Source organism: Oncorhynchus keta, chromosome 11 (assembly GCF_023373465.1).
Source record: "Oncorhynchus keta strain PuntledgeMale-10-30-2019 chromosome 11, Oket_V2, whole genome shotgun sequence".
NCBI lineage: Eukaryota > Metazoa > Chordata > Actinopteri > Salmoniformes > Salmonidae > Oncorhynchus > Oncorhynchus keta.
The window spans coordinates 32357686-32382483 of record NC_068431.1 but is presented as its reverse complement, the minus strand read 5'-3'; the positions used below and the strand labels follow the sequence as shown (position 1 = coordinate 32382483).

The following is a 24798-nucleotide window of genomic DNA, read 5'->3' as shown; positions in this document are numbered from 1 at the left end:
GAAGCTTCTAAAGCCATGACATAATTTTCTGGAATTTTCCAACCTGTTTAAAAGCACATTCAACTTAGTTTATGTAAACTTCTGACCCACTGGAATTGTGATACAGTGAATTATACCTGAAATAATCTGTCTGTAAACAATTGTTGGACAAATGACTTGTGTCATGCACAAAGTAGATCCTAACAGACTTGCCAAAACTATAGTTTGTTAACAAGAAACTTGTGGTTGAAAAATGAGTTTTAAGAAACCTTAAGAAACCTTTTGGAAACCTTTTGGACCTCTACTTGGCGCTCCGGTACGGCTTGCCGTGCGTTAGCAGAGAGAACAGTCTATTACTAGGGTGGCTGGAGTCTTTGACAACTCTCATGCATGCTTCAGTTTTCTGTTGGAGTAGACAACAGATCTAATGTTTGAGAAAACAGTAAGTGCATTCTAGCTCATTAATTACACAATGTGTTCACTGAGGCATCAGGATCTCACCAGGATCTCACTGTCTTATTTTGACTCATGTTTCTGCCCATTAGAGCAGAAACAGCAGATAACATGACTGCTCCAGACTGGGATGTTCTTTACATTTACATTTACATTTAAGTCATTTAGCAGACGCTCTTGTCCAGAGCGACTTACAAATTGGTGCATACACCTTATGACATCCAGTGGAACAGCCACTTTACAATAGTGCATCTAAATCTTTAGGAATGAATGGCCACAGCCAAGTGGCTGCTGATACTGTAGTTCACTGAATGAGTTTTTATTAGTTAGCAAGCTCTACAATGTGTGTTGGTTTCAGAGTTGGCACATGTTTCAGTGTTTCTACAAACTCTGTTTCGAGCAGCTCTCTCTGAAAGACCTTGTTTTGGCGCTGCATCACAACAGATAAAGGCCAGTCTGTCTCTCTGTGGTATTTCCCTCTGGCCTTTGCCAGAAAATGAGTTAGTGAATCACCAGCACAGTGTTTAGTGAAAGACTGTACAGTATGAAGGCAGAAACTGCTCCAATAGAAATCCCACATCACACTTGTAGGTGATGTCATGGCGATGTTGGCTAGCTAAGCTTATGCATAGAAATATTTAATCGGGGTCTAACAGTCATCTCACGCCAAACTGAGCATCTGCTCACTGTCAAATCAAAGGAACTCCTTCGATATAAAGTTGTTTTTGATGAAAATAAAAATGTCAGTTTGTCACTTTCAGTTGTCTTTAGATTTCGATCTCTAATATGGTTATATACGTTTGCCATCTTTATCTCCTTCTACACTAGTCTATGGGAGCTTGTACTTTTTGTCTGAATTCTAGAGCAGTGCCAGACGCGCATGCGCACACACAGCCTTTCTGGTTATTGGTCACAGTTGTACGCTTCATTTTTCCTTGCAGGCAGTTTCACAGTGAAACACTTCCTTTATTTTATTTTACCTTTAATTTATCCTAATCAGGATAACAGAGTTAATCAGGAGAGATGATGAAGACCACTTCCACACTTATGTACTCTAAACACTCAGGCACAAAGTATTCACACTGACTAATATCCACACTTACGTACTCTAAAACACCCAGACACAAGGTATTCACACGGACTAACCCATTAGCACACATTAATATTCACATAGACAAACACGTGCAGAAACAGGTACACACAGATAGAAACACACAGGCACAAAGGAACACACACACGTCCGCGCAAAGAACATGAAAACGGGAACACAGAAACAGACAGACCAGCAAACCTATGAACAGAGAGCAGTGGAGACCGACAGTAAAGGGCAGTGTGTGTCAGTGGAGGCTGTAATTGATACCATTCCAGAATGCTGTGCCAGTCGTTACCACGAGCACATCCTCCCCAATTAAGGTGCCACCAACCTCCTGTGGTGTGTGTGTGATGGAAAGCTGCAGGCAGTGTAGTGAGAGCAGAGAGAGAGCGGAGGCCCTCTTGCTGGCCTACATTCACCGTATTCCCCGTATTAGACCGGAGGGCCTTCCCAGTCTGCACTGGCCTCATCCCCTCTCAAACCCCTCACACTGGATAGTTGCACCATGATGGGAGGTGGCCTTTTCAGCTTAATCTGTGAATCTTCTCACTGGAAATTTGGGACAGTTACCAGAGTTTTTGCAACCCTAGGTTCACTATTATAATTTGACTATTTTAGACGATTGTATGGCTTTCTATTCGTCTTAGGCCTAAATCCATTCTCCTTAAAGTAGATATGTGTGATGATATGGTGATTTTTCTCTCACAAGCATTCAGGGCTCTGTGCCTCTGCAGATAATAGAAGGGAAGAGAACCTTTGGGATATGCAATAAAGAATTTAGAGTGTAGCCAAGCAGCATGATGATAGGATTATGCATCACATAATAAATAAATACTCTCCTGAGATTGGATTGAATGGGTTCAAGTCCACATTTTGTATTTTAGTTGTCTAGCTCTAGCAGATGCATTCATCCACAGTGACCTAAATCCATTCTCAAATCAGGCATTCTGATGAGGAGTCTGAATAACATAATAACAACATCGAGGTCAAAACCTTCAGAAAGGTGTTTAGTTCTGGTGTGACTGTGGTGCTAGGCAGTGTTTACACAAGTTAATCCCACCCCCATCATATGTGATATTCCTTTTCTGATTTGATCTACCATACACCACATAAGCCATATGGTTGTTGTTAGAGTATATATTCCTGTGCCCAGTCAGCTGGCTCTCAAGTCCCTGTCACCCAGCAAAACAGATGGTCTGCTTCATATTAGGGCTCTATTGTCTATCTAGGCCTATATCCCACTGGGGATTTCAGATTCTGTGTGATACCCCTTTTATTTTTCAATTAGGAGTCATTTGTCAGTGGTATCGCAGCTAGATGTGTTCAAAGCTGCTGCTCTGTGTGGTCTATGGAGACAGTCTTTCTGCTCACGAAATCCAGACAAAAAGAGAGATTTTGGAGATTTTCACAAAATGTAGTCCATAGAATAGTCCTTTGGAGAAATTATTGTTGACATATTTGACATTTGTATCTAAAAGCATAAATATTTTTTAATAATCTAAAGCATATTTATTACATTTTGGCCTCACCTAGGGTTCTAAGTTTCCTTTAATGTTTCATTGTAGGTGCTACAAATCAAAGATTAGTATCATATGAAGCTTTACTGCTTGCTCTGTAATATGAGTAGTATTTTCATTTCATTATTATTTCTGTATCTTGTTGAACATGAGATACGCTACAGGCATATCAAAGCCTATTCCAGTGTGGCATCACTGACCGTTTTAATATATTCAGCACTATTCAAACCTTGTCTCTGGACCACTCAGGAACATTCAACACTTCTTGGAAAGCCATTCTGGCGTGTCTTTAGAATTCAAATGTGTGTAATTGTCCCGCTAAAAAATAAAACTCTATTCCAGGGTTAGGTTTTCAGAAGACTGAGGCAGTTTTTTCAGAAGACTGAGGCAGTTTTTTCAGAATACTGAGGCAGTTTTTTCAGAAGACTGAGGCAGTTTTTTCTCAACATTTTACCTGGTTTTTGCTCCCTTCAGGTTTCAAGTTGTTATTGTCACATGCCCTAGTACAGTGAAATGTATTTCTTGCTTGCACTTTTCCAACAGTGCAGTAGTACTATTTAAAGTCCTTAGTGATTTGGAGACCGAAGAAGTCGAAGCTCACACCCCGTGTGTACATGGGGCCCCAGTATTGAGGGTCAGCATGGCGGAGCAAATGTTGCCTACCCTTACCACCTGGGGTCGGCCCGTCAGAAGGTCCAGGATCCAGTTGCAGAGGGAGGTGTTTAGTCCCAGGGTCCTTAGCTTAGTGATGAGCTTTGTGGGCACTGTGGTGTTGAACGCTGAGTTGTAGTCAAGGAACAGCATTCTCAGAGGTATTCCTCTCATCTTGGTGGGTAAGGTCAGTGTGGAGTGAGATAGAGATTGAATCGTCTATGGATCTGTTGGAGCGGTGTGCAAATTTGAGTGGGTCTGGGATGATTGAGTTGATGTGTGCCATAACCAGCCTTTCAAAGCACTTGATTTGTGCCATCAAAGCACTTCCTGATTACAGATATGAGTGATACAGGACTGTAGTCATTGTGGCAGGTAGCCTAAGAGTTCTTGGGAACAGGTAGGATGGTGGCCAGCTTGAGACATGGGTATTACAGACTGGGACAAGGAGAGGTTGAAAATGACTGTGAATCACCCAGTTCCCTGGGTCAGCGAAGGCCCTCGTGCATGGCTCTGTTTTTTGTCGAAGCATGCATGAAATGCATTGAGTTTCTCTGGTCGAGAGGCATCGTTGGGAAGATCACGACTGGGTCTTCCTTTGGACAGTAGCCCCTGCCACCTGCGTCGGAGCGTGTGTTATAGGATTCCACCTTGTTCTTATATTGTCCTTATGCTTGTTTGATGACTCTGTGGAGGTCGTAGAGGGACTTCTTGTTTGTGTCCTCAGCTGTAGCCTCGGGGTTGACTGGGATAGCCCTTAGTGCGGTAGCCCAGTCCTTCAGTTTAGTGCCAACCTCAGTCTAAACACAGGGCTTTTGATTGGGGAAGCAAATAACCTTCACTGTGGATACAAACTCAACGATGCATTTCCTATTTCTTTTGATCTTGACAAACTCCCCAGTCCCTGCTGGTGACAACCATACCCATAACATGATGCTGCCACCACAATACTTGAAAATACAAATAACACTATTTGACATGTAAAATAACAATATTTGACCAATCAGGACCTGAATATGACTGAGTGTCAAATAATATTTAACGTGTTCATACGTTTTTTTTGTGTAGTTATTACACGTTGATTACACTCACTCGTATTTCATATGTCACAACGATTCATCGATACATATGCTATGATGCTGATAAAGTTGTCTCGCTCACCTACAGTACTGGTCATTAAAAAAAGCTAACTAGCTGATGGATGCAAACAATGTTCTTCCCCAAAAACATAGCAAAACGACACACAATCTGTTTCAGTAACTATGTAGCTAGGTGTCATCTAAAATAACCCCAATTTATAAGAGAGTTCTTCTTAGATTAATTGTGGTCGGGCCCATCTATGTGAAGCAAGCCACAATAAGGATTAGCCTTCAAAATGAAAGTACGGCATAATTCTACAGTTTGTATTCATTTGCATCACTGTCAATGACATACTGTTATTTTGAAGGCAAACTGCAAATTCCACTATTGTGCCTAATCCTTATTGTGGCTATTTTCACAACCTCACTAGCCAGATGAAGCTTGCTGGCTGCTTATAACATTAGATTTGGGCAACAGGGTTAAGTAGCTGGCTAGCTATTTATTTTCATGAACTGAAGTGCAATTTCAATAGGCAAACAACAAGTGGCTACCTAGCTAATAGTTACTCACAAGGATTCCTAAATCATTGCTAAGAATAATGAAAATGACTGCAGTTTCTACTGGTCATCGTTTTCAGGCTGGTTGTATTGGTGCTAGCTTGGTACCAAGGTAAAGCTAGCTACCCCAGAAGTTGCTGGTGAACAAATTATGCTTTATTACCAACGGGGTATTGTAAACACATCATTTGTGGCCGGTGTTTGCTTGTTTGCACACTTTTATGTACAGCTTTGACAGTGCTACTGTATTTTTTTTTTGACACGCAGACCCAAACGGCGTTCCATAGTATGTATGTCGTGAAGGTAATAGTAGTGACGCTATTCCTGTGTAACTCCGGTAGGGCAACATCTGAAAAATAGAGCACTTGGTTGTGTGTACTGGTGCTCAACCAGTCGGCGAAAGCCAACATCACCCACAACAGAGAACGGTTGATTGTCAAGGGCAATGAATGACATTTTCTTGGCTTTAATGGATTTCGCCTTCGAGTTGTCTCGCAGACATTTTCTTACTCTTTCAAATGACTGCTCGATCCACACAGCATTTTTAGCTAATATCGGACAATTCGGATATTTTCACCGATGTATCGTTCCCTAATACTAACCCCTGTTTCCATCTCTCCCCCAGACTTCAACTATAACACAGACGGGTATGACGGTGACGCAGCAGAGGATCATAAGAGTCAGGACGGTTCAGAGACCATGCCCTTCATAGATGAGTCCCCCACCATGTCCCCGAGCCTGTGTGCCCGTGGCCCTGATGGAGAGGACATCTCCCCCATCCCCCCAGATGGCCTGCTGCCCGGGGTGAGTCACACAGGAGGACAGGACCGTATTGTAGAGGTTGCTGGGGCTGAGGTTTCCTCTTACTCCTCACAGTGTGTTGTCAACACTTCCTATTCCTAACATCGTGAATACTTCCTGCAGGCGGATCTCTTCAGGCCTGTGTAATTAACATTAATTAACCACTAGAGTTTTATCTTCATGGTAACACTACAGGTGTTCATGCACAGCCTCCGTCTCTAACTGAGACACATGTCAGAACTCAGCACAGAAGCAAACTCATATAATATGGTAGCTTTGCCATCAGTTTAGTATGTAACCTGTATGACAAAGGGACAAGAAATAGCTTAGCTTTAGCTTGCTAAATGGTAATGACTGTCTGAATGGTTATACACTAACCCAACAGTATGGAATACCAAAAACTCTCTCAATGAGTAGGGGCCAAGGGGTACCATACTAGTGCCAGTGGTGGTAGTAGTGACAGTAGGCCTGTGTGTGTGGGTACGTGCATTTATCATTATCCTCACACACTGACCCTCTCTGCAAGGACAGAGCTGACCCGGTCCTGACCCTTATCTTCCACACAGGCCACTGTCTGACTGAAAGGTCAAATGGATGCCAAAAGGTGATGGAAAATAGCTGATGCTTGGAGTGTGTTTTTTTTAGTGTTACTCCTCACTAAAAAAACCCGAACCACTGCCTGTTCACCCCGCTATCATCCAGAAGGCGAGGTCAGTACAGGTGCATCAAAGCTGGGACCGAGAGACTGAAAAACAGCTTCTATCTCAAGGCCATCAGACTGTTAAACAGCCACCACTAACATTGAGTGGCTGCTGCCAACACACTGTCATTGACACTGACCCAACTCCAGCCACTTAAATAATGGGAATTGATGGGAAATGATGTAAATATATCACTAGCCACTTTAAACAATGCTACCTTATATAATGTTACTTACCCTACATTATTCATCTCATATGCATACGTATATACTGTACTCTACATCATCGACTGCATCCTTATGTAATACATGTATCACTAGCCACTTTAACTATGCCACTTTGTTTACTTTGTCTACGCACTCATCTCATATGTATATACTGTACTCGATACCATCTACTGTATGCTGCTCTGTACCATCACTCATTCATATATCCTTATGTACATATTCCTTATCCCCTTACACTGTGTATAAGACAGTAGTTTTGGAATTGTTAGTTAGATTACTTGTTGGTTATCACTGCATTGTCGGAACTAGAAGCACAAGCATTTCGCTACACTCGCATTAACATCTGCTAACCATGTGTATGTGTGACAAATAAAATTTGATTTGATTTTAGTGTGAACAAGGAGACTGCGTTTATTCAGACAACAGTGTCAGTTGTTCCAACAGAGTAGCCAGCAATACTCTCTCTCCCTCCTACATCATTATGTGACCCTAGTGTTTATTCTTTTACTATGGAATAGTCCACTGATACATCCCCGTCTCCACCTGGTGTTGGGAGACGGACAGAACACCAACAGACCTGCTGTAACTTCTGCAATGGGCTTACACAGCAAATAGACCTGCTGTAACTTCTGCAATGGGCTTACACAGCAAATAGACCTGCTGTAACTTCTGCAATGGGCTTACACAGCAAATATACCTGCTGTAACTTCTGCAATGGGCTTACACAGCAAATAGACCTGCTGTAACTTCTGCAATGGGCTTACACAGCAAATAGACCTGCTGTAACTTCTGCAATGGGCTTACACAGCAAATAGACCTGCTGTAACTTCTGCAATGGGCTTACACAGCAATAGACCTGCTGTAACTTCTGCAATGGGCTTACACAGCAAATAGACCTGCAAAAGTAGAGGTCTTCTCTCTGACCCTACCAAAATAAATAAATTGTTTAAATATGGACACCCGGTTCGAACGGACGTAAGGACCACCAAACCCAGTCCCATTTATACCCAGTCAGCTCCACATCCGGTATGATGAGTGAGGGAAACAGCAGAAAAAGAAAAAAAATAGTTGAAATGCACACAGAGCTGCATGCAGAGCTGAATGGAGCTAGCAGCAGTTACACTGTGTGTGCACCTGAGTGTAGGCGAAGGGTGCAATTCAGCACTTTCCTGCATGTGGACATTCTTGCATCTGCAGGAACACCTCTTTATGCTTCTAATTTCTGAGCTAGGACTCGGTAGGACTCGGTACACAAGCGGGAGGCACTCCAGAACAGTAGGTGGCGGTAATGCACAATAACGTCGGATGCCAACCGTCAATAAACCCAACAGAAGAAGGAGACTCGGGCACTGCTTTGCTGCAGTTGTGTTAATGATGGCGAGGGCAGGTATTTGGCAGGCGTTAGTGAAGGATCCTGGCTGCTAGCTAGGACTCCGGTACACAGCTGGCGGGATAGGTAGCTAGCACATCGGTAGACTCTGTACTTTGCCCCAGCCTGTTGGGCACTGTTTTCCCGCAGTTCTGTTAACAACGGCGAGGGCAGGTGTTCGGCAGGCGGGAATCTCTGCTTCCGCAATTCGGCTTGTTCCTGCATCACACGCTATTGGAGTGGCGCGAGGAGATGCTGTTCACTTTTTATTTGTTTATTTCACTTTTGTTTACCTACTTCACCTGCTTTGGCAATGTAAACATATATTTCCCATGCCAATAAAGCCCTTTGAATTCAATTGGTAGAAAGAGACTGCAGCCACCAAGCCGACTCGCACTCGTTACTAACTTCTAGCTGCCAAAGCTAAGTCATTTATCATCTGATCTGAATACATAGTACCTGTTTGACTGCATCAATAAACGAAAAGAGAAGCTTTAAGGTTCTCCTTCCATCATCCCTATCTCCCATTGGTCAGATGATCAGCATGTTGACCACTGACTGGTTGGCTTGCAGAGCTCTGAGGAAAGGGGAAACACTCAAACCCACATCGAAACCTTTTTCCATGACTTGCAGGAACCATTTCCCTATTTGAAGGGTGAGGAAGACTGGTTGCTGGTGTATTTGAGTTTCACATCCAGTCTCTTTATTCATGTAATATCAATTAATTTGATCCAGAATGTAATGTGTCTCTACACTTGAGGCGTGGTCAATAGAGGTGAAAACAAGCCATGTGGTTCTATTATTTGCATGTTACATATTTGCAGAACTTAAAAAGCTATAAATGCTTATCTCTTGTGAAATGCAGGTTGAAAGTTTGAGCTTCTGGAATTGTAAATACAGCACCTAACAGAACCTGTGTGATTTGACCATAGTTGTATTTTGCTGTGGATGTGTCAGGTCATCTATGTCTAACAGGGTAGTATAGTACTTTGACTAGATCTTTTCATGGACACTATTTGAGGCCCTCTCCACGGGAGAGGGCGGGAGACGGGAGAGGGCGGGAGACGGGAGAGGGCGGGAGACGAGAGAGGGCGGGAGACGAGAGAGGGCGGGAGACGAGAGAGGGCGGGAGACGAGAGAGGGCGGGAGACGAGAGAGGGCGGGAGACGAGAGAGGGCGGGAGACGAGAGAGGGGCGGGAGACGAGAGAGGGCGGGAGACGAGAGAGGGCGGGAGATGGGAGACTAGAGAGGGCGGGAGATGGGAGACTAGAGAGGGCGGGAGACGGGAGACTAGAGAAGGTGGGAGACGAGAGAGGGTGGGAGACGGGAGAGAGGGCGGGAGACGGGAGAGAGGGCGGGAGACGGGAGAGAGGGCGGGAGACGAGAGAGAGGGCGGGAGACGAGAGAGAGGGCGGGAGACGGGAGAGAGGGCGGGAGACGGGAGAGAGGGCGGGAGACGGGAGAGAGGGCGGGAGACGGGAGAGAGGGCGGGAGACGGGAGAGAGGGCGGGAGACGGGAGAGAGGGCGGGGAGACGGGAGAGAGGGCGGGAGAGAGGGCGGGAGACGGGAGAGAGGGCGGGAGAGAGGGCGGGAGACGGGAGAGAGGGCGGGAGACGAGAGAGAGGGCGGGAGACGAGAGAGAGGGCGGGAGACGAGAGAGAGGGCGGGAGACGAGAGAGAGGGCGGGAGACGAGAGAGAGGGCGGGAGACGAGAGAGAGGGCGGGAGACGAGAGAGAGGGCGGGAGACGAGAGAGAGGGCGGGAGACGAGAGAGAGGGCGGGAGACGAGAGAGAGGGCGGGAGACTGGAGAAAGGGAGAAAGGGTGGGAGACGAGAGGGAGACGGGGGACACGAGGGAGAGAGCGGGACACGAGGGAGAGAGCGGGACACGAGGGAGAGAGCGGGACACGAGGGAGAGAGCGGGAGACGGGAGAGAGAGCGGGAGGGAGGGAGCGACACAGGGAGGCAGGGACGGAGGGAGGGAGGGACGGAGGGAGCGACAATATTATGATTTTTTGTGAAATATATATATTTTTTTGCCATTTAACTAGGCAAGTCAGTTAAGAACAAATTTTTATTTACAATGACGGCCTACCCTGGCCAAACCTGGACAACGCTGGGCCAATTGTGTGCCGCCCTACGGGACTCCTAATCACAGCCGGTTGTGTTTACTGTGTATGTTTTATTGTTTGTTTCACATGCCAATAAAGCCCCTTAAATGAAATTGAAATTGAATTGAGTGGCATAGAGAGAGGAGTGTATACCCTGTGAGGAAGTAGAGGCAGAACAGTGACACACCACGAAGACTGAGAGGGAGGGGTGCAGGTAGGCGGGGCTATCGCCCTGCTCATGTCTGTATGTGTTACGAGGTGTGTGTGTGTGTGTGTGTGTTTGTGCTGCACACAACACCAGGAACAGCTGATTGAGGTGGAGCTCCGGCTAAAGACTCTCTGGCTCTCAACAGAAAGATAAGAAACTAAGATAATATAAAGACAAAAGGAAAAAGAGGCAGAACGTTGAGTATTTCAGCAGCGCTGAGGAGGGTTGTGGGCCCAGAAGGAAGGAAGGAAGGACTAGACTGGCTTGCTGCACTGGAGGAAGGTCTGTGGTGCCTGGGCAGGCCCAGGGACGCCTGAAGAAGGAAGGAAGAGAACAGGGTGTTAGGCCCTGTGAGGAGGACCATGGAGGAGGAGGAGGTGTTGTGTTACTTGGACAAAGTGCTGGAAAATGAGGATGTGTTTGAGTGTGGAGACTTGGAGAGTCCTCTAACACCAGGATGCATGCTGACGACTCCTGTCCACAGGCAGTTCAGGGTGAGTCTCAGGATGCATCCACAATGGCATCCTATCCCCTATATAGTGTACTACTTTTGATCAGATAGGGCTTGACCGCATAGGGGTTTGGCCAAAAGTAACATAGGATATTGGCTAAATCTGCAGCCTACCACTGCCCCTCTACAGGAAGGGAAACAGGATTTGACAGGGGGAAGAAACTGCCAACGCACCACAGCTTGCTCACCCATAGACAGGCTTGGTCTGTACTGTGTGCTTGGATAAAAATAACAGAGTGAAAAGTATTATTGGGGTCTTTTCACAATGTTAAGAGCAAATTCTTATTTACAATGACGGCCTGGTGCTGTGTATGTAGACCTCTGCTGTGAGGGTTGTGTCTGTGACAGGGTTGTATGTGTGTGACAGGGTTGTGTGTGTGTGTGTGTGACAGGGTTGTGTGTGTGTGTGTGTGTGTGTGACAGGGTTGTGTGTGTGACAGGGTTGTGTGTGTGACAGGGTGTGTGTGTGTGTGTGTGTGTGACAGGGTTGTGTGTGTGTGTGTGACAGGGTGTGTGTGTGTGTGTGTGTGACAGGGTTGTGTGTGTGTGTGTGTGTGTGACAGGGTTGTGTGTGTGTGTGTGTGTGTTGGCCAGAGAGCTCCTATTGACACCTCAACATGATGGGTGGTGACATGCTCTCTGGACCAGATTTACTCTCTGCCTGTCAAGTTCTATTTATCTCTGGAGAAATGGAACGAGGGAAAAGGAGAACGAGCGAGAGGAACTTAATGCTGTCAGAATGAAACGGTGACGTCCATCATGCTGACAGACGTGTGTGTCACAGGGAGCCCATTGTGTGTGTGTTCCTACAGCTGTTCCTCAGCTGCTTTAGCTGTAGTGACTGAGTCACAGCTTTGAGACTTGGGCGGGAACACTACAACAGTGACATAAGTAGCCCTCTAGTGGAGGAGGAGATGACCCCCATGGAGAGGTTTCCCCCTGTAATGTGGGGCACCTCTCCATTACACCACTACTTCACACTGGGCCTGGGAATTACACAAGTCTACTGACTGTGTCTCTGTCTGTGTGTCACATCTCAGTGCCTGTCAGCCTGCGGTTACTCAGTCACATCTGCTGTCTTTGTGCAGAATAAAAGCCCTAATTAATATCCAAGCTGTCAAACCGCCTCAGTGTTGTAAACGTCTGTAAATCCTGCCGTTACCTCACTATTACTGTGTGTCCTGTTTCATTCCATCCATTTAGTAAAGCCTGGCTAGCTGAAACACCACAGCTGGACAGGACGCCCATGTCTTCTGTTTCATTAGTAAAGCCTGGCCAGCTGAAACACCACAGCTGGACAGGACGCCCATGTCTTCTGTTTCATTAGTAAAGCCTGGCCAGCTGAAACACCACAGCTGGACAGGACGCCCATGTCTTCTGTTTCATTAGTAAAGCCTGGCCAGCTGAAACACCACAGCTGGACAGGACGCCCATGTCTTCTGTTTCATTAGTAAAGCCTGGCCAGCTGAAACACCACAGCTGGACAGGACGCCCATGTCTTCTGTTTCATTAGTAAAGCCTGGCCAGCTGAAACACCACAGCTGGACAGGACGCCCATGTCTTCTGTTTCATTAGTAAAGCCTGGCCAGCTGAAACACCACAGCTGGACAGGACGCCCATGTCTTCTGTTTCATTAGTAAAGCCTGGCCAGCTGAAACACCACAGCTGGACAGGACGCCCATGTCTTCTGTTTCATTAGTAAAGCCTGGCCAGCTGAAACACCACAGCTGGACAGGACGCCCATGTCTTCTGTTTCATTAGTAAAGCCTGGCCAGCTGAAACACCACAGCTGGACAGGACGCCCATGTCTTCTGTTTCATTAGTAAAGCCTGGCCAGCTGAAACACCACAGCTGGACAGGACGCCCATGTCTTCTGTTTCATTAGTAAAGCCTGGCCAGCTGAAACACCACAGCTGGACAGGACGCCCATGTCTTCTGTTTCATTAGTAAAGCCTGGCCAGCTGAAACACCACAGCTGGACAGGACGCCCATGTCTTCTGTTTCATTAGTAAAGCCTGGCCAGCTGAAACACCACAGCTGGACAGGACGCCCATGTCTTCTGTTTCCTTCAGCAGTGTGTTGGGAAACCTGTTGTAATGTCAGCCAGGGTTAATACAGGAACTCCTTCATGTTCTGCTTTATTTATCCAGGTCTCATTGAGATAATCTTCTACAACGGAGACCTGGTAGGACCTGGTAAGAGAGAGACTGTAAAGTCTCAGGCCCTGCTGCTTGACGAGTACTGATGGTTGGATGGCCACTTCTAGCCAGTAAGACATCCTGCCCTTGACAGTGGAAGTGGAACCTCTCATGTCCCGTCACTGTGATGCCATTGGTTTTGCAAAGTGGGACCTGTGAGGTCATTAAGGTTAATATGGAGAGGTCACTGTACAGTGTGCACTCCTTAATTCTCCTTCCTCCTTCCTGCCCTCGTCTTATCAGGCTCTGCTCAGCCTGCTGACGTCATGTGAAGGATCTGCTCCTGTTAATAATTACACGCACGCACAGAGGCGCACGAGCATGCACAGAGGCGAGCACACGCGCACAGAGGCGAGCACACGCGCACAGAGGCGAGCACAGAGGCGAGCACACGCGCACAGAGGCGAGCACACGCGCACAGAGGCGAGCACACGCGCACAGAGGCGAGCACACGCGCACAGAGGCGAGCACACGCGCACAGAGGCGAGCACACGCGCACAGAGGCGAGCACACGCGCACAGAGGCGAGCACACGCGCACAGAGGCGAGCACACGCGCACAGAGGCGAGCACACGCGCACAGAGGCGAGCACACGCGCACAGAGGCGAGCACACGCGCACAGAGGCGAGCACACGCGCACAGAGGCGAGCACACGCGCACAGAGGCGAGCACACGCGCACAGAGGCGAGCACACGCGCACAGAGGCGAGCACACGCGCACAGAGGCGAGCACACGCGCACAGAGGCGAGCACACGCGCACAGAGGCGAGCACACGCGCACAGAGGCGAGCACACGCGCACAGAGGCGAGCACACGCGCACAGAGGCGAGCACACGCGCACAGAGGCGAGCACACGCGCACAGAGGCGAGCACACGCGCACAGAGGCGAGCACACGCGCACAGAGGCGCGCACACGCGCACAGAGGCGCGCACACGCGCACAGAGGCGCGCACACGCGCACAGAGGCGCGCACACACAGAGGCGCGCACACGCACGCACACACAGAGGCGCGCACACACGCACACGCACGCACACACAGAGGCGCGCACACGCACGCACACACAGAGGCGCGCACACGCACGCACACACAGAGGCGCGCACACGCACGCACACACAGAGGCGCGCACACGCACGCACACACAGAGGCGCGCACACGCACGCACACACAGAGGCGCGCACACGCACGCACACACAGAGGCGCGCACACGCACGCACACACAGAGGCGCGCACACGCACGCACACACACGCACAGAGGCGAGCACACGCGCGCACACACAGAGGCGCGCACACGCACGCACACACAGAGGCGCGCACACACGCACACGCACGCACACACAGAGGCGCGCACGCACGCACACACACGCACAGAGGCGAGCACACGCGCGCACACACAGAGGCGCGCACACACGCACGCACACACAGAGGCGCGCACACACGCACGCACACAGAGGCGCGCACACACGCACGCACAGATGTACGGACACACAGGCGCGCACACGCACGCACAGAGGCGCGCACACGGACGCACAGAGGCGCGCACACACGGACGCACAGGGGCGCGCACACGCGGACGCACAGGGGCGCGCACACGCGGACGCACAGAGGCGCGCACACGCGGACGCACAGAGGCGCGCGCGCACGCGGACGCACAGAGCGCGCGCGCGCACGCGGACGCACAGAGGCGCGCGCGCACGCGGACGCACAGAGGCGCGCGGACGCACAGAGGCGCGCGCACGCGGACGCACAGAGGCGCGCGGACGCACAGAGGCGCGCGCACGCAGACGCACAGAGGCGCGCGGACGCACAGAGGCGCGCGGACGCACAGAGGCGCGCGGACGCACAGAGGCGCACGCACAGAGGCGCGCGCACGCACGCACAGAGTCCTAAGGGTAATGGTGAGAGAGACAGTTCACCAGGCTCCTCAGAGGAGGGAGCTCTTCCAACTCAATTGAAATGTATTTCCTCCGGGGCCCACCGGTGTAACTGCTTGCTGCTGTCTGTACAGTGAACTGCCTGGTTGTAGCGGGTTTACTAACGTGTTTGTTGTTGTAGCTATGTTGACTGACGTGACAAAGTTTTTTTTTTTGTTGCCTGGTCACAGACTCCTGATGTGTTGTGCACTGAAGTCCACAAGCGAAGGGAAAAGGTGAGGAGGAGAGAGCGTAGATAGATGTGAGAAGGAATGATATATTCAGCGAACTGTTTGTATGTGGCTGCTATGAAAGTGATCTGTGTTTACGTGTGATCAGGGGTGTTCATTCATTGCGCCAATTTTGTTGAAAAAAAAGAAATCAAAATGTTTCTAAAAAAGGAAGCGAACAAAACGGGGACAAACATACCTGAATTTGTCCAATAGAAACTCTGGTTTGCAACTGTTATACCAATGATTACACCCTAGATCAGCTAGATGCAGGCAAGAGTGTGCAAGGCGGTATTAAATATGTAATCTCCTGTCTGTCACCTTGATTACTCAAATTTCACCTACGTTGTAAACTTGTAACCTTTCATTCATAGGCCAGGTTGAAGCAACCTCGTGATGGGTACAGGGAACATGTGGGTATCATGTGGGAGCCTGAACCTATCGCTGTTACATTGAGCTGGGTGACTTCTAATATGCATGACAATCATCCACTATAAGAGAAATAAGGCCCTGTTGAGAAGGAGATGTATTATCCTCATGTTGAACGGATCCGACCTCCACTGCAGTACACTATAATAGTACATTCTACTACTGGACCCTGTTGGAGCGTTTCATCTACAGATGTTAGGACACAGTCCGTTGTTTTCATATGGCTTAATGGGAATACATTACAATAATATCAATGGGAGAGCTCAACAGCCTCTACATTTGGTTAACAGGATGTCCGTTAACAGGATGTCCGTTTAACAACTCTACCTTTTATGTAATCATGTTTCCCAAAGAGAAACAAACCCTTGACTTGTCTTTTACAATAAACAGAGTATTTTATGAATAAATGCTATCTGACTGAGTGCTCTTCTATTCTCGTTTCACACAAACTAGTGTTCATACCAAAACCCAGACTGCTTTTAAGGAACTAAATGGACAAAACTACATGAGCTCATTCAACCCTGAGCACAACATGGCTTATTGGCTAACATTTGTAATATTGGTTTGCATTGTCAGTACTGAGCCCTTTGAGAACACAAAAGCAGCTGTAACTGACATTGTGCTCTCTGGGTGGGCGTGGTTTTGAAAGGCTCCCCTGGTCTGTGTTTTAAGGAGGACAACAGACAGATGTACAACAGACAGGGTGAGCTCCCCTGGTCTGTGTTTTAAGGAGGACAACAGACAGGGTGAGCTCCCCTGGTCTGTGTTTTAAGGAGGACAACAGACAGATGTACAACAGACAGGGTGAGCTCCCCTGGTCTGTGTTTTAAGGAGGACAACAGACAGGGTGAGCTCCCCTGGTCTGTGTTTTAAGGAGGACAACAGACAGATGTACAACAGACAGGGTGAGCTCCCCTGGTCTGTGTTTTAAGGAGGACAACAGACAGATGTACAACAGACAGGGTGAGCTCCCCTGGTCTGTGTTTTAAGGAGGACAACAGACAGGGTGAGCTCCCCTGGTCTGTGTTTTAAGGAGGACAACAGACAGGGTGAGCTCCCCTGGTCTGTGTTTTAAGGAGGACAACAGACAGGGTGAGCTCCCCTGGTCTGTGTTTTAAGGAGGACAACAGACAGGGTGAGCTCCCCTGGTCTGTGTTTTAAGGAGGACAACAGACAGGGTGAGCTCCCCTGGTCTGTGTTTTAAGGAGGACAACAGACAGATGTACAACAGACAGGGTGAGCTCCCCTGGTCTGTGTTTTAAGGAGGACAACAGACAGGGTGAGCTCCCCTGGTCTGTGTTTTAAGGAGGACAACAGACAGATGTACAACAGACAGGGTGAGCTCCGCTGGTCTGTGTTTTAAGGAGGACAACAGACGGGGTGAGCTCCCCTGGTCTGTGTTTTAAGGAGGACAACAGACAGGGTGAACTCCCCTGGTCTGTGTTTTAAGGAGGACAACAGACAGGGTGAGCTCCCCTGGTCTGTGTTTTAAGGAGGACAACAGACAGATGTACAACAGACCGGGTGAGCTCCCTGGTCTGTGTTTTAAGGAGGAAAACAGACAGGGTGAGCTCCCCTGGTCTGTGTTTTAAGGAGGACAACATACAGGGTGAGCTCCCCTGGTCTGTGTTTTAAGGAGGACAACAGGGTGAGCTCCCCTGGTCTGTGTTTTAAGGAGGAAAACAGACAGGGTGAGCTCCCCTGGCCTGTGTTTTAAGGAGGACAACATACAGGGTGAGCTCCCCTGGTCTGTGTTTTAAGGAGGACAACAGACAGATGTACAACAGACAGGGTGAGCTCCCCTGGTCTGTGTTTTAAGGAGGACAACAGACAGGGTGAGCTCCCATGGTCTGTGTTTTAAGGAGTACAACAGACAGGGTGAGCTCCCCTGGTCTGTGTTTTAAGGAGGACAACAGACAGGGTGAGCTCCCCTGGTCTGTGTTTTAAGGAGGACAACAGACAGGGTGAGCTCCCATGGTCTGTGTTTTAAGGAGTACAACAGACAGGGTGAGCTCCCCTGGTCTGTGTTTTAAGGAGGACAACATACAGGGTGAGCTCCCCTGGTCTGTGTTTTAAGGAGGACAACAGACAGATGTACAACAGACAGGGTGAGCTCCCCTGGTCTGTGTTTTAAGGAGGACAACATACAGGGTGAGCTCCCCTGGTCTGTGTTTTAAGGAGTACAACAGACAGGGTGAGCTCCCCTGGTCTGTGTTTTAAGGAGGACAACATACAGGGTGAGCTCCCCTGGTCTGTGTTTTAAGGAGGACAACAGACAGATGTACAACAGACAGGGTGAGCTCCCCTGGTCTGTGTTTTAAGGAGGACAACAGACAGGGTGAGCTCCCCTGGTCTGTGTTTTAAGGAGTACAACAGACAGGGTGAGCTCCCCTGGTCTGTGTTTTAAGGAGGACAACAGACAGATGTACAACAGACCGGGTGAGCTCCCCTGGTCTGTGTTTTAAGGAGGACAACAGACAGGGTGAGCTCCCCTGGTCTGTGTTTTAAGGAGGACAACAGACAGGGTGAGCTCCCCTGGTCTGTGTTTTAAGGAGGACAACAGACAGGGTGAGCTCCCCTGGTCTGTGTTTTAAGGAGGACAACAGACAGATGTACAACAGACAGGGTGAGCTCCCCTGGTCTGTGTTTTAAGGAGGACAACAGACAGGGTGAGCTCCCCTGGTCTGTGTTTTAAGGAGGACAACAGACAGGGTGAGCTCATGGTCCTACTTTAAGAAGGCGTGTCTCATCCTGCCCAGCTCCTTGTTCACACACTCCCTCTCATTCTCTCTTTCAACCTCCTCCCTCACGGTCTTTCAGGGCCAAAACAAATACCTCCACTTGGGCTCGACTAACCTATGCCTGCCAGTGCCCATGACTCATTGTGGGAGGCGAGGGCACAAGAAAAATGGCCTCTCTTGTACAAATACAAACAGTAATGCAAGCTACAGACACAGTTCAGACACACCAAGTACAGCTTTTTCCCTTCAAGACTTGAGTCCTTTCCATCCTCTGAAACAGGCCGCACTCAGTGTTTGTGCACATGGCTGTAAGCTGACTGCCAATGTGTTTACTATCAGAGTTGAGCAGCAGAGTTAACCATATTCCTCCACCATGCCATCACCATTTTCACATACTGTATGTAGTATTATGTATGACTGACATATCTCTCTCTCGCGCGCTCTCGCTCTCGCTCGCTCTCGCTCTCTCTCGCGCTCTCTCTCTCGCTCTCTCTGTCTCTCTCTCTGTCTCTCTCTCTCTGTCTCTCTCTCTCTGTCTCTCTCCTGTCTCTCTGTCTCTCTCTCCTCTCTCTCTGTCTCTTTCTCTCTCTGTCTCTTTCTCTCTCTGTCTCTCTCTCTCCTGTCTCTCTCTCTCCTGTCTCTCTCTCTCCTGTCTCTCTCTCTCTCTCTCTCTCTCCTGTCTCTCTCTCTGTCTCTCTCTCCTGTCTCTCTCTCTCTCTCCTGTCTCTCTCTCTCTCTCTCTCTCCTGTCTCTCTCTCCTGTCTCTCTCTCTGTCTCTCTCTCTGTCTCTCTCCTCTCTCTCTCTCTCTCTCTCTCTCTCTCTCTCTCTCTCTCTCTCTCTCTCTCTCTCTCTCTCTCTCTCTCTCTCTCTCTCTCCTGTCTCTCTCTCTCTCTCTCTCTCCTGTCTCTCTCTCTCTCTCTCTCTCCTGTCTCTCTCTCTCTCTCTCTCCTGTCTCTCTCTCTCCTGTCTCTCTCCTGTCTCTCTCTCTCCTGTCTCTCTCTCTCCTGTCTCTCTCTCTCCTGTCTCTCTCCGGTCTCTCTCTCCTCTCCTGTCTCTCTCTCCTGTCTCTCTCTCCTGTCTCTCTCTCTCTCTCCTCTCTCTCTCTCTCTCTCTCTCTCTCTCTCTCTCTCTCTCTCTCTCTCTCTCTCTCTCTCTCTCTCTCTCTCTCTCTCTCTCTCTCTCTCTCTCTCTCTCTCTCTCTCTCTCTCTCTCTCGTGAGGTAGATAATATATAAAGTGAAATAAACAATCCAAAGTAACAGTAAAGTTTCAAAACAATAAAGACATTACAAGTGTCATATTATCTATATATATATACAGTGTTTTAACAATGTACAAATGGTAAAGGGCACAAGATAAAATAGCAAGGCTATTCTCACTGAGTCTGTACATAGTCAAAGCTTTCCTTAAGTTTGGGTCAGTCACAGTGGTCAGGTATTCTGCCGCTGTGTACTCTCTGTGTAGTGCCAAATAGCATTCTAGTTTGCTCTGTTTTTTTGTTAATTCTTTCCAATGTGTCAAGTAATTATATTTTTGTTTTCTCATGATTTGGTTGGGTCTAATTGTGCTGCTGTCCTGGGGCTCTGTAGGGTGTGTTTGTGTTTTTGAACAGAGCCCCAGGACCAGCTTGCTTAGGGGACTCTTCTCCAGGTTCATCGCTCTGTAGGTGATGGCTTTGTTATGGAAGGTTTGGGAATTGCTTCCTTTTAGGTCTTAGCTCTTTTCTGGATTTGGATAATTAGTGGGTATCGGCCTAATTCTGCTCTGCCTGCATTATTTGGTGTTTTACGTTGTACACGGAGGATATCTTTGCAGAATTCTGTATGCAGAGTCTCAATTTGGTGTTTGTCCCATTTTGTGAAGTCTTGGAGGTGAGCGGACCCCAGACCTCACAACCGTAAAGGGCAATGGGCTCTGACTGACTGGCCCTTCTTGCCTTGTCTCTCAGATCGTTCACAGCTTTGTGGAAGTTACATGTGGTCCTCATGTTTAGGCCAAGGTATGTATCGTTTTTTGTGCTCTGGGGCAACAGTGTCTAGATGGAATTTGTATTTGTGGTCCTGGTGACTGGACCTTTTTTGGAACACCATCATTTTGGTCTTACTGAGATTTACTGTCAGGGCCCAGGTCTGACAGAATCTGTGCATAAGATGTAGGTGCTGCTGTAGGCCCTCCTTGGTTGGTGACAGAAGCACCAGATCATCAGCAAACAGTAGACTTCGGATTCTAGTAGGGTGAGGCCGGGTGCTGCAGACTTTTCTAGTGCCCGCGCCAATTCGTTGATATATATGTTGAAGAGGGTGGGGCTTAAGATGCATCCCTGTCTCACCCCACGACCCTGTGTGAAGAAATTTGTGTGTTTTTTGCCAATTTTAATCGCACACTTGTTGTTTTTGTACATGGATTTTATAATGTCAAACTTTCCATCAGTTTGTATAGCAGACCCTCATGCCAAATTGAATCGAAGGCTTTTTTGAAATCAACAAAGCATGAGAAGACTTTGCCTTTGTTTTGGTTTGTTTGGTTGTCAATTAGGGTGTGCAGGGTGAATACATTGTCTGTTGTATGGTAATTTGGTAAAAAACCAATTTGACATTTGCACAGTACATTGTTTTCATTGAGGAAATGTACGAGTCTGCTGTTAATGGTTACTGTTGACGCATATTCCACGGTAGTTATTGGGGTCAAATTTGTTTCCACTTTTGTGGATTGGGGTGATCAGTCCTTGGTTCCAAAAATTGGGGAAGATGCCAGAGCTATGATGATGTTAGAGTTTTAGTATGGCCAATTGGAATTTGTTGTCTGTATATTTGATCATTTCATTGAGGATACCATCAACACCACATGCCTTTTTGGGTTGGAGGGTTTTTATTTTGTCCTGTAACTCATTCAATGTAATTGGAGAATCCAGTGGGTTCTGGTAGTCTTTAATAGTTGATTCTAAGATCTGTATTTGATCATGTATATATTTTTGCTCTTTATTCTTTGTTATAGAGCCAAAAAGATTGGAGAAGTGGTTTACCCATACATCTCCATTTTGGATAGATCATTCTTTGTGTTGTTTGTTTAGTGTTTACCAATTTTCCCAGAAGTGGTTAGAGTCTATGGATTCTTCAATTACATTGAGCTGATTTCTGACATGCTGTTCCTTCTTTTTCCGTAGTGTACTTCTGTATTGTTTTAGTGATTCACCATAGTGAAGGCATAGACTCAGGTTTTCCTGGTCTCTATGTTTTTGGTTGGACAGGTTTCTCAATTTCTTTCTTAGATTTTTGCATTCTTCATCAAACCATTTGTCATTGTTGTTCATTTTCTTCGGTTTTCGATTTGAGATTTTTTTGATTTGATAGGGAAGCTGAGAGGTCAAATATACTGTTGAGATTTTCTACTGCCAAGTTTACACCTTCAGTGGAACGTTTTAACCAGGAAATTGTCTAAAAGGGATTGAATTTGTTGTTGCCTAATTGTTTTTTGGTAGGTTTCCAAACTGCATTCCTTCCATCTATAACATTTCTTAATGTTACTCAGTTCCTTTGGCTTTGATGCCTCATGATTGAGTATTGCTCTGTTTAAGTAGACTGTGATTTTTCTGTGGTCTGATAGGGGTGTCAGTGGGCTAACTGTGAACACTCTGAGAGACTCTGGGTTGAGGTCAGTGATAAATTAGTCTACAGTACTACTGCCAAGAGATGAGCTATATGTGTACCTACCATAGGAGTCCCTTCAAAGCATCCCATTGACTATGTACATACCTGCCGCTCTGTACCATCACTCATTCATATATCTTTATGTACATATTCTTTATCCCTTTACACTTATGTGTATAAAGTAGTAGTTTTGGAATTGTTAGCTAGATTACTCGTTGGTTATTACTGCATTGTCGGAACTAGAAGCACAAGCATTTCGCATTAACATGCGAGTGTAGCGTGTATGTGACAAATAAAATTTGATTTGATGATTTGTTTTTTTTCCAGAGCGTGTGACAGAGCTGCAGGAGTTGTGACCCGTTTTTGTTGGTTATGTTGTCATAGTTGTGCCGAGGGGGGCATATGTGGGAGGGAATGCTGTCACCTCCAGGCAGGTGTTTGTCCCCCTGTGTGCTGAGGGTGTCAGGTTCTTGTCCGGTTCTGGCATTTAGGTCGCCACAGACTAGTACATGTCCCTGCGCCTGGAAGTGATTGATTTCCCCCTCCAGGATGGAGAAGCTGTCTTCATTAAAGTATGGGGATTCTAATGGGGGGATATAGGTAGCACACAGGAGGACATTTTTCTCTGTTAGGATAATTTCCTTTTGAATTTCTAGCCAAAGGTAGAATGTTCCTGTTTTGATGAATTTAATGGAGTGAGTTAGGTCTGCTCTATACCAAATTAGCATACCCCCTGAGTCCCTTACCTGTTTCACACCTGGTAGTTTGGTGGATGGGACTACCAGCTCTCTGTAACCTAGTGGGCAACCAGTGGGTCCGTCTCCTCTATACCAGGTTTCTTGCAGGATGACAATGTCTGTATTATCGATTTCTTTGAAGTCCGGGTTCCTGCTCTTTAGGCCAAAGGCAGATGACCTCAGGCCTTGGATATTCCAGGATTATATAGTGAAGGCTTTTTGTTCCATAAAGTGTCCAATGTTGTTGGTCGTGGTTTGGCCTCGGGCCAGTAAGTGTGAGCAGAGCCTGCTGAGCATCTGGTACATGCCATTGGCTTGGGCGAGAGTGGGGGTTGGGACTGTTTGCCCGCTCACTACCTGGGCGCATGTGTGGCTTCCATGTTGAGGCCCTCTTTGCGGGGGTGGGGTGCATGGGGTGGGCAGGAGTGGTATAGGTCTGATCTGAGGGGGCCTAAATGGGGTGTGGGCATGGTTGACGTGGGGGGTGTTGATAGGTTGGGGTGGGGGTGTGGATGTGTCTGAGGGTGCTGTGGTCTGGATGTAATTCCTCTTGGCGTGGGTCCTCTATGTGTAGGTCCAGGGGGGTCCTGCAGGTCTGGGAGGGTGTCTCGCTGGTCTGGGTGGGGTGTCTATTGATCTGTTGCTCCTGTGTGAAGTGTTGGGGATACGTTTGAGAGCGATGTCCTTTAGGGTTCGGGCAAAGGTGGGCACTGCTGCCTTGTAGAGGTGGACCTGGTCATAGAGGCTGTTCAAGTCCAGGGTGGAGTGGTGGGCCAGGAAAACATTTGGTTTTGAGGCACAGTCACGGGAAATACTTGCGTTTACCCGATGTATTGTGGCAGGGTGGAAGTCTTTTCGTGGTAGCAGGGTGGAGATAACCACTTATGTGTTGGGGAAAGTAGAAGAAGCCTTTTCAATCACTCCCTTCAGTGCTGTGGCCACCCTTTCCTGCTGTGCTCTCAGGTCGTTTGTTCCTGTGTGTATTATTATGTGGCTAGGTGAGCCTAGTTGGTCCTCAGACAGAAGGTCGAGGGCGCGCTGGGTGTTTGGACACCAGAGTTTAGACACACTGTGTTTGGGAAAAAAGTTTTTCTTCTTCTATATATATCCCATTTGAGTCCATAAGTAGTACAATCTGTGTCTTGTGTTTGTCCTCAGTGGGTGTGGGGGGGTTGTCAGAAGGGCTATCAGGGTGGCTTACAGGGGGGGTGCTCAGGGGGGGTGAGAGCCGCTGGGCTTGGGGTTCTTCATTTGTCTGTTCTGCTGTGATGTCGACTCTATGGTTAGGGTCTGGTGTGGACTGTTCTGCTGTGGTGTTGAGACTTTTGTCGGGTGCTGAGGTGAGCTGTTCTGCTGGCTTCTCTGTGGGGGTGTCCACCTCTCTCGTGGGTTGTTCTGTCACACGCCGTCCCCCTCAACCTCTCCTCCGTCCCCCTCACCCTCTCCTCCATCCCCCTCAACCTCTCCTCCACCAGCAGTCTGATCCTCTCCTCTAGTGCTCTGTTCTTCTCCTGCTCCTGCTCTTTCTCCTGTTGAAGTTGTCTCACCACAGTCCAGAGCAGATATGTCTCTCTCCACCTCCAGCATTCCGGGTCTGGTTAAGGGGGTGTTGTTGTGCTGGACTGTTGTCTGGGTCTGTGCTGACTG

The 24798-nt window shown here is 48.0% G+C and overlaps 1 protein-coding gene across 4 annotated transcripts in view; it reads left to right on the top strand.

Annotated features, from left to right (window-relative positions):
• The window catches only part of LOC118390706 (active breakpoint cluster region-related protein-like), a 315098-nt gene that overhangs the window by 112093 nt on the left and 178207 nt on the right, over window positions 1–24798 (top strand). For 3 of the 4 annotated variants that reach the window (XM_052456994.1, XM_052456995.1, XM_052456996.1), the window contains exon 2: window positions 5956–6134. In XM_052456994.1, coding sequence (XP_052312954.1) covers window positions 5956–6134 — 179 coding nt within the window. Of the gene's footprint in view, window positions 1–5955; window positions 6139–22755; window positions 22764–24798 lie in introns of all 4 variants that reach the window. The other variant, XM_052456997.1, reaches the window with a different exon arrangement.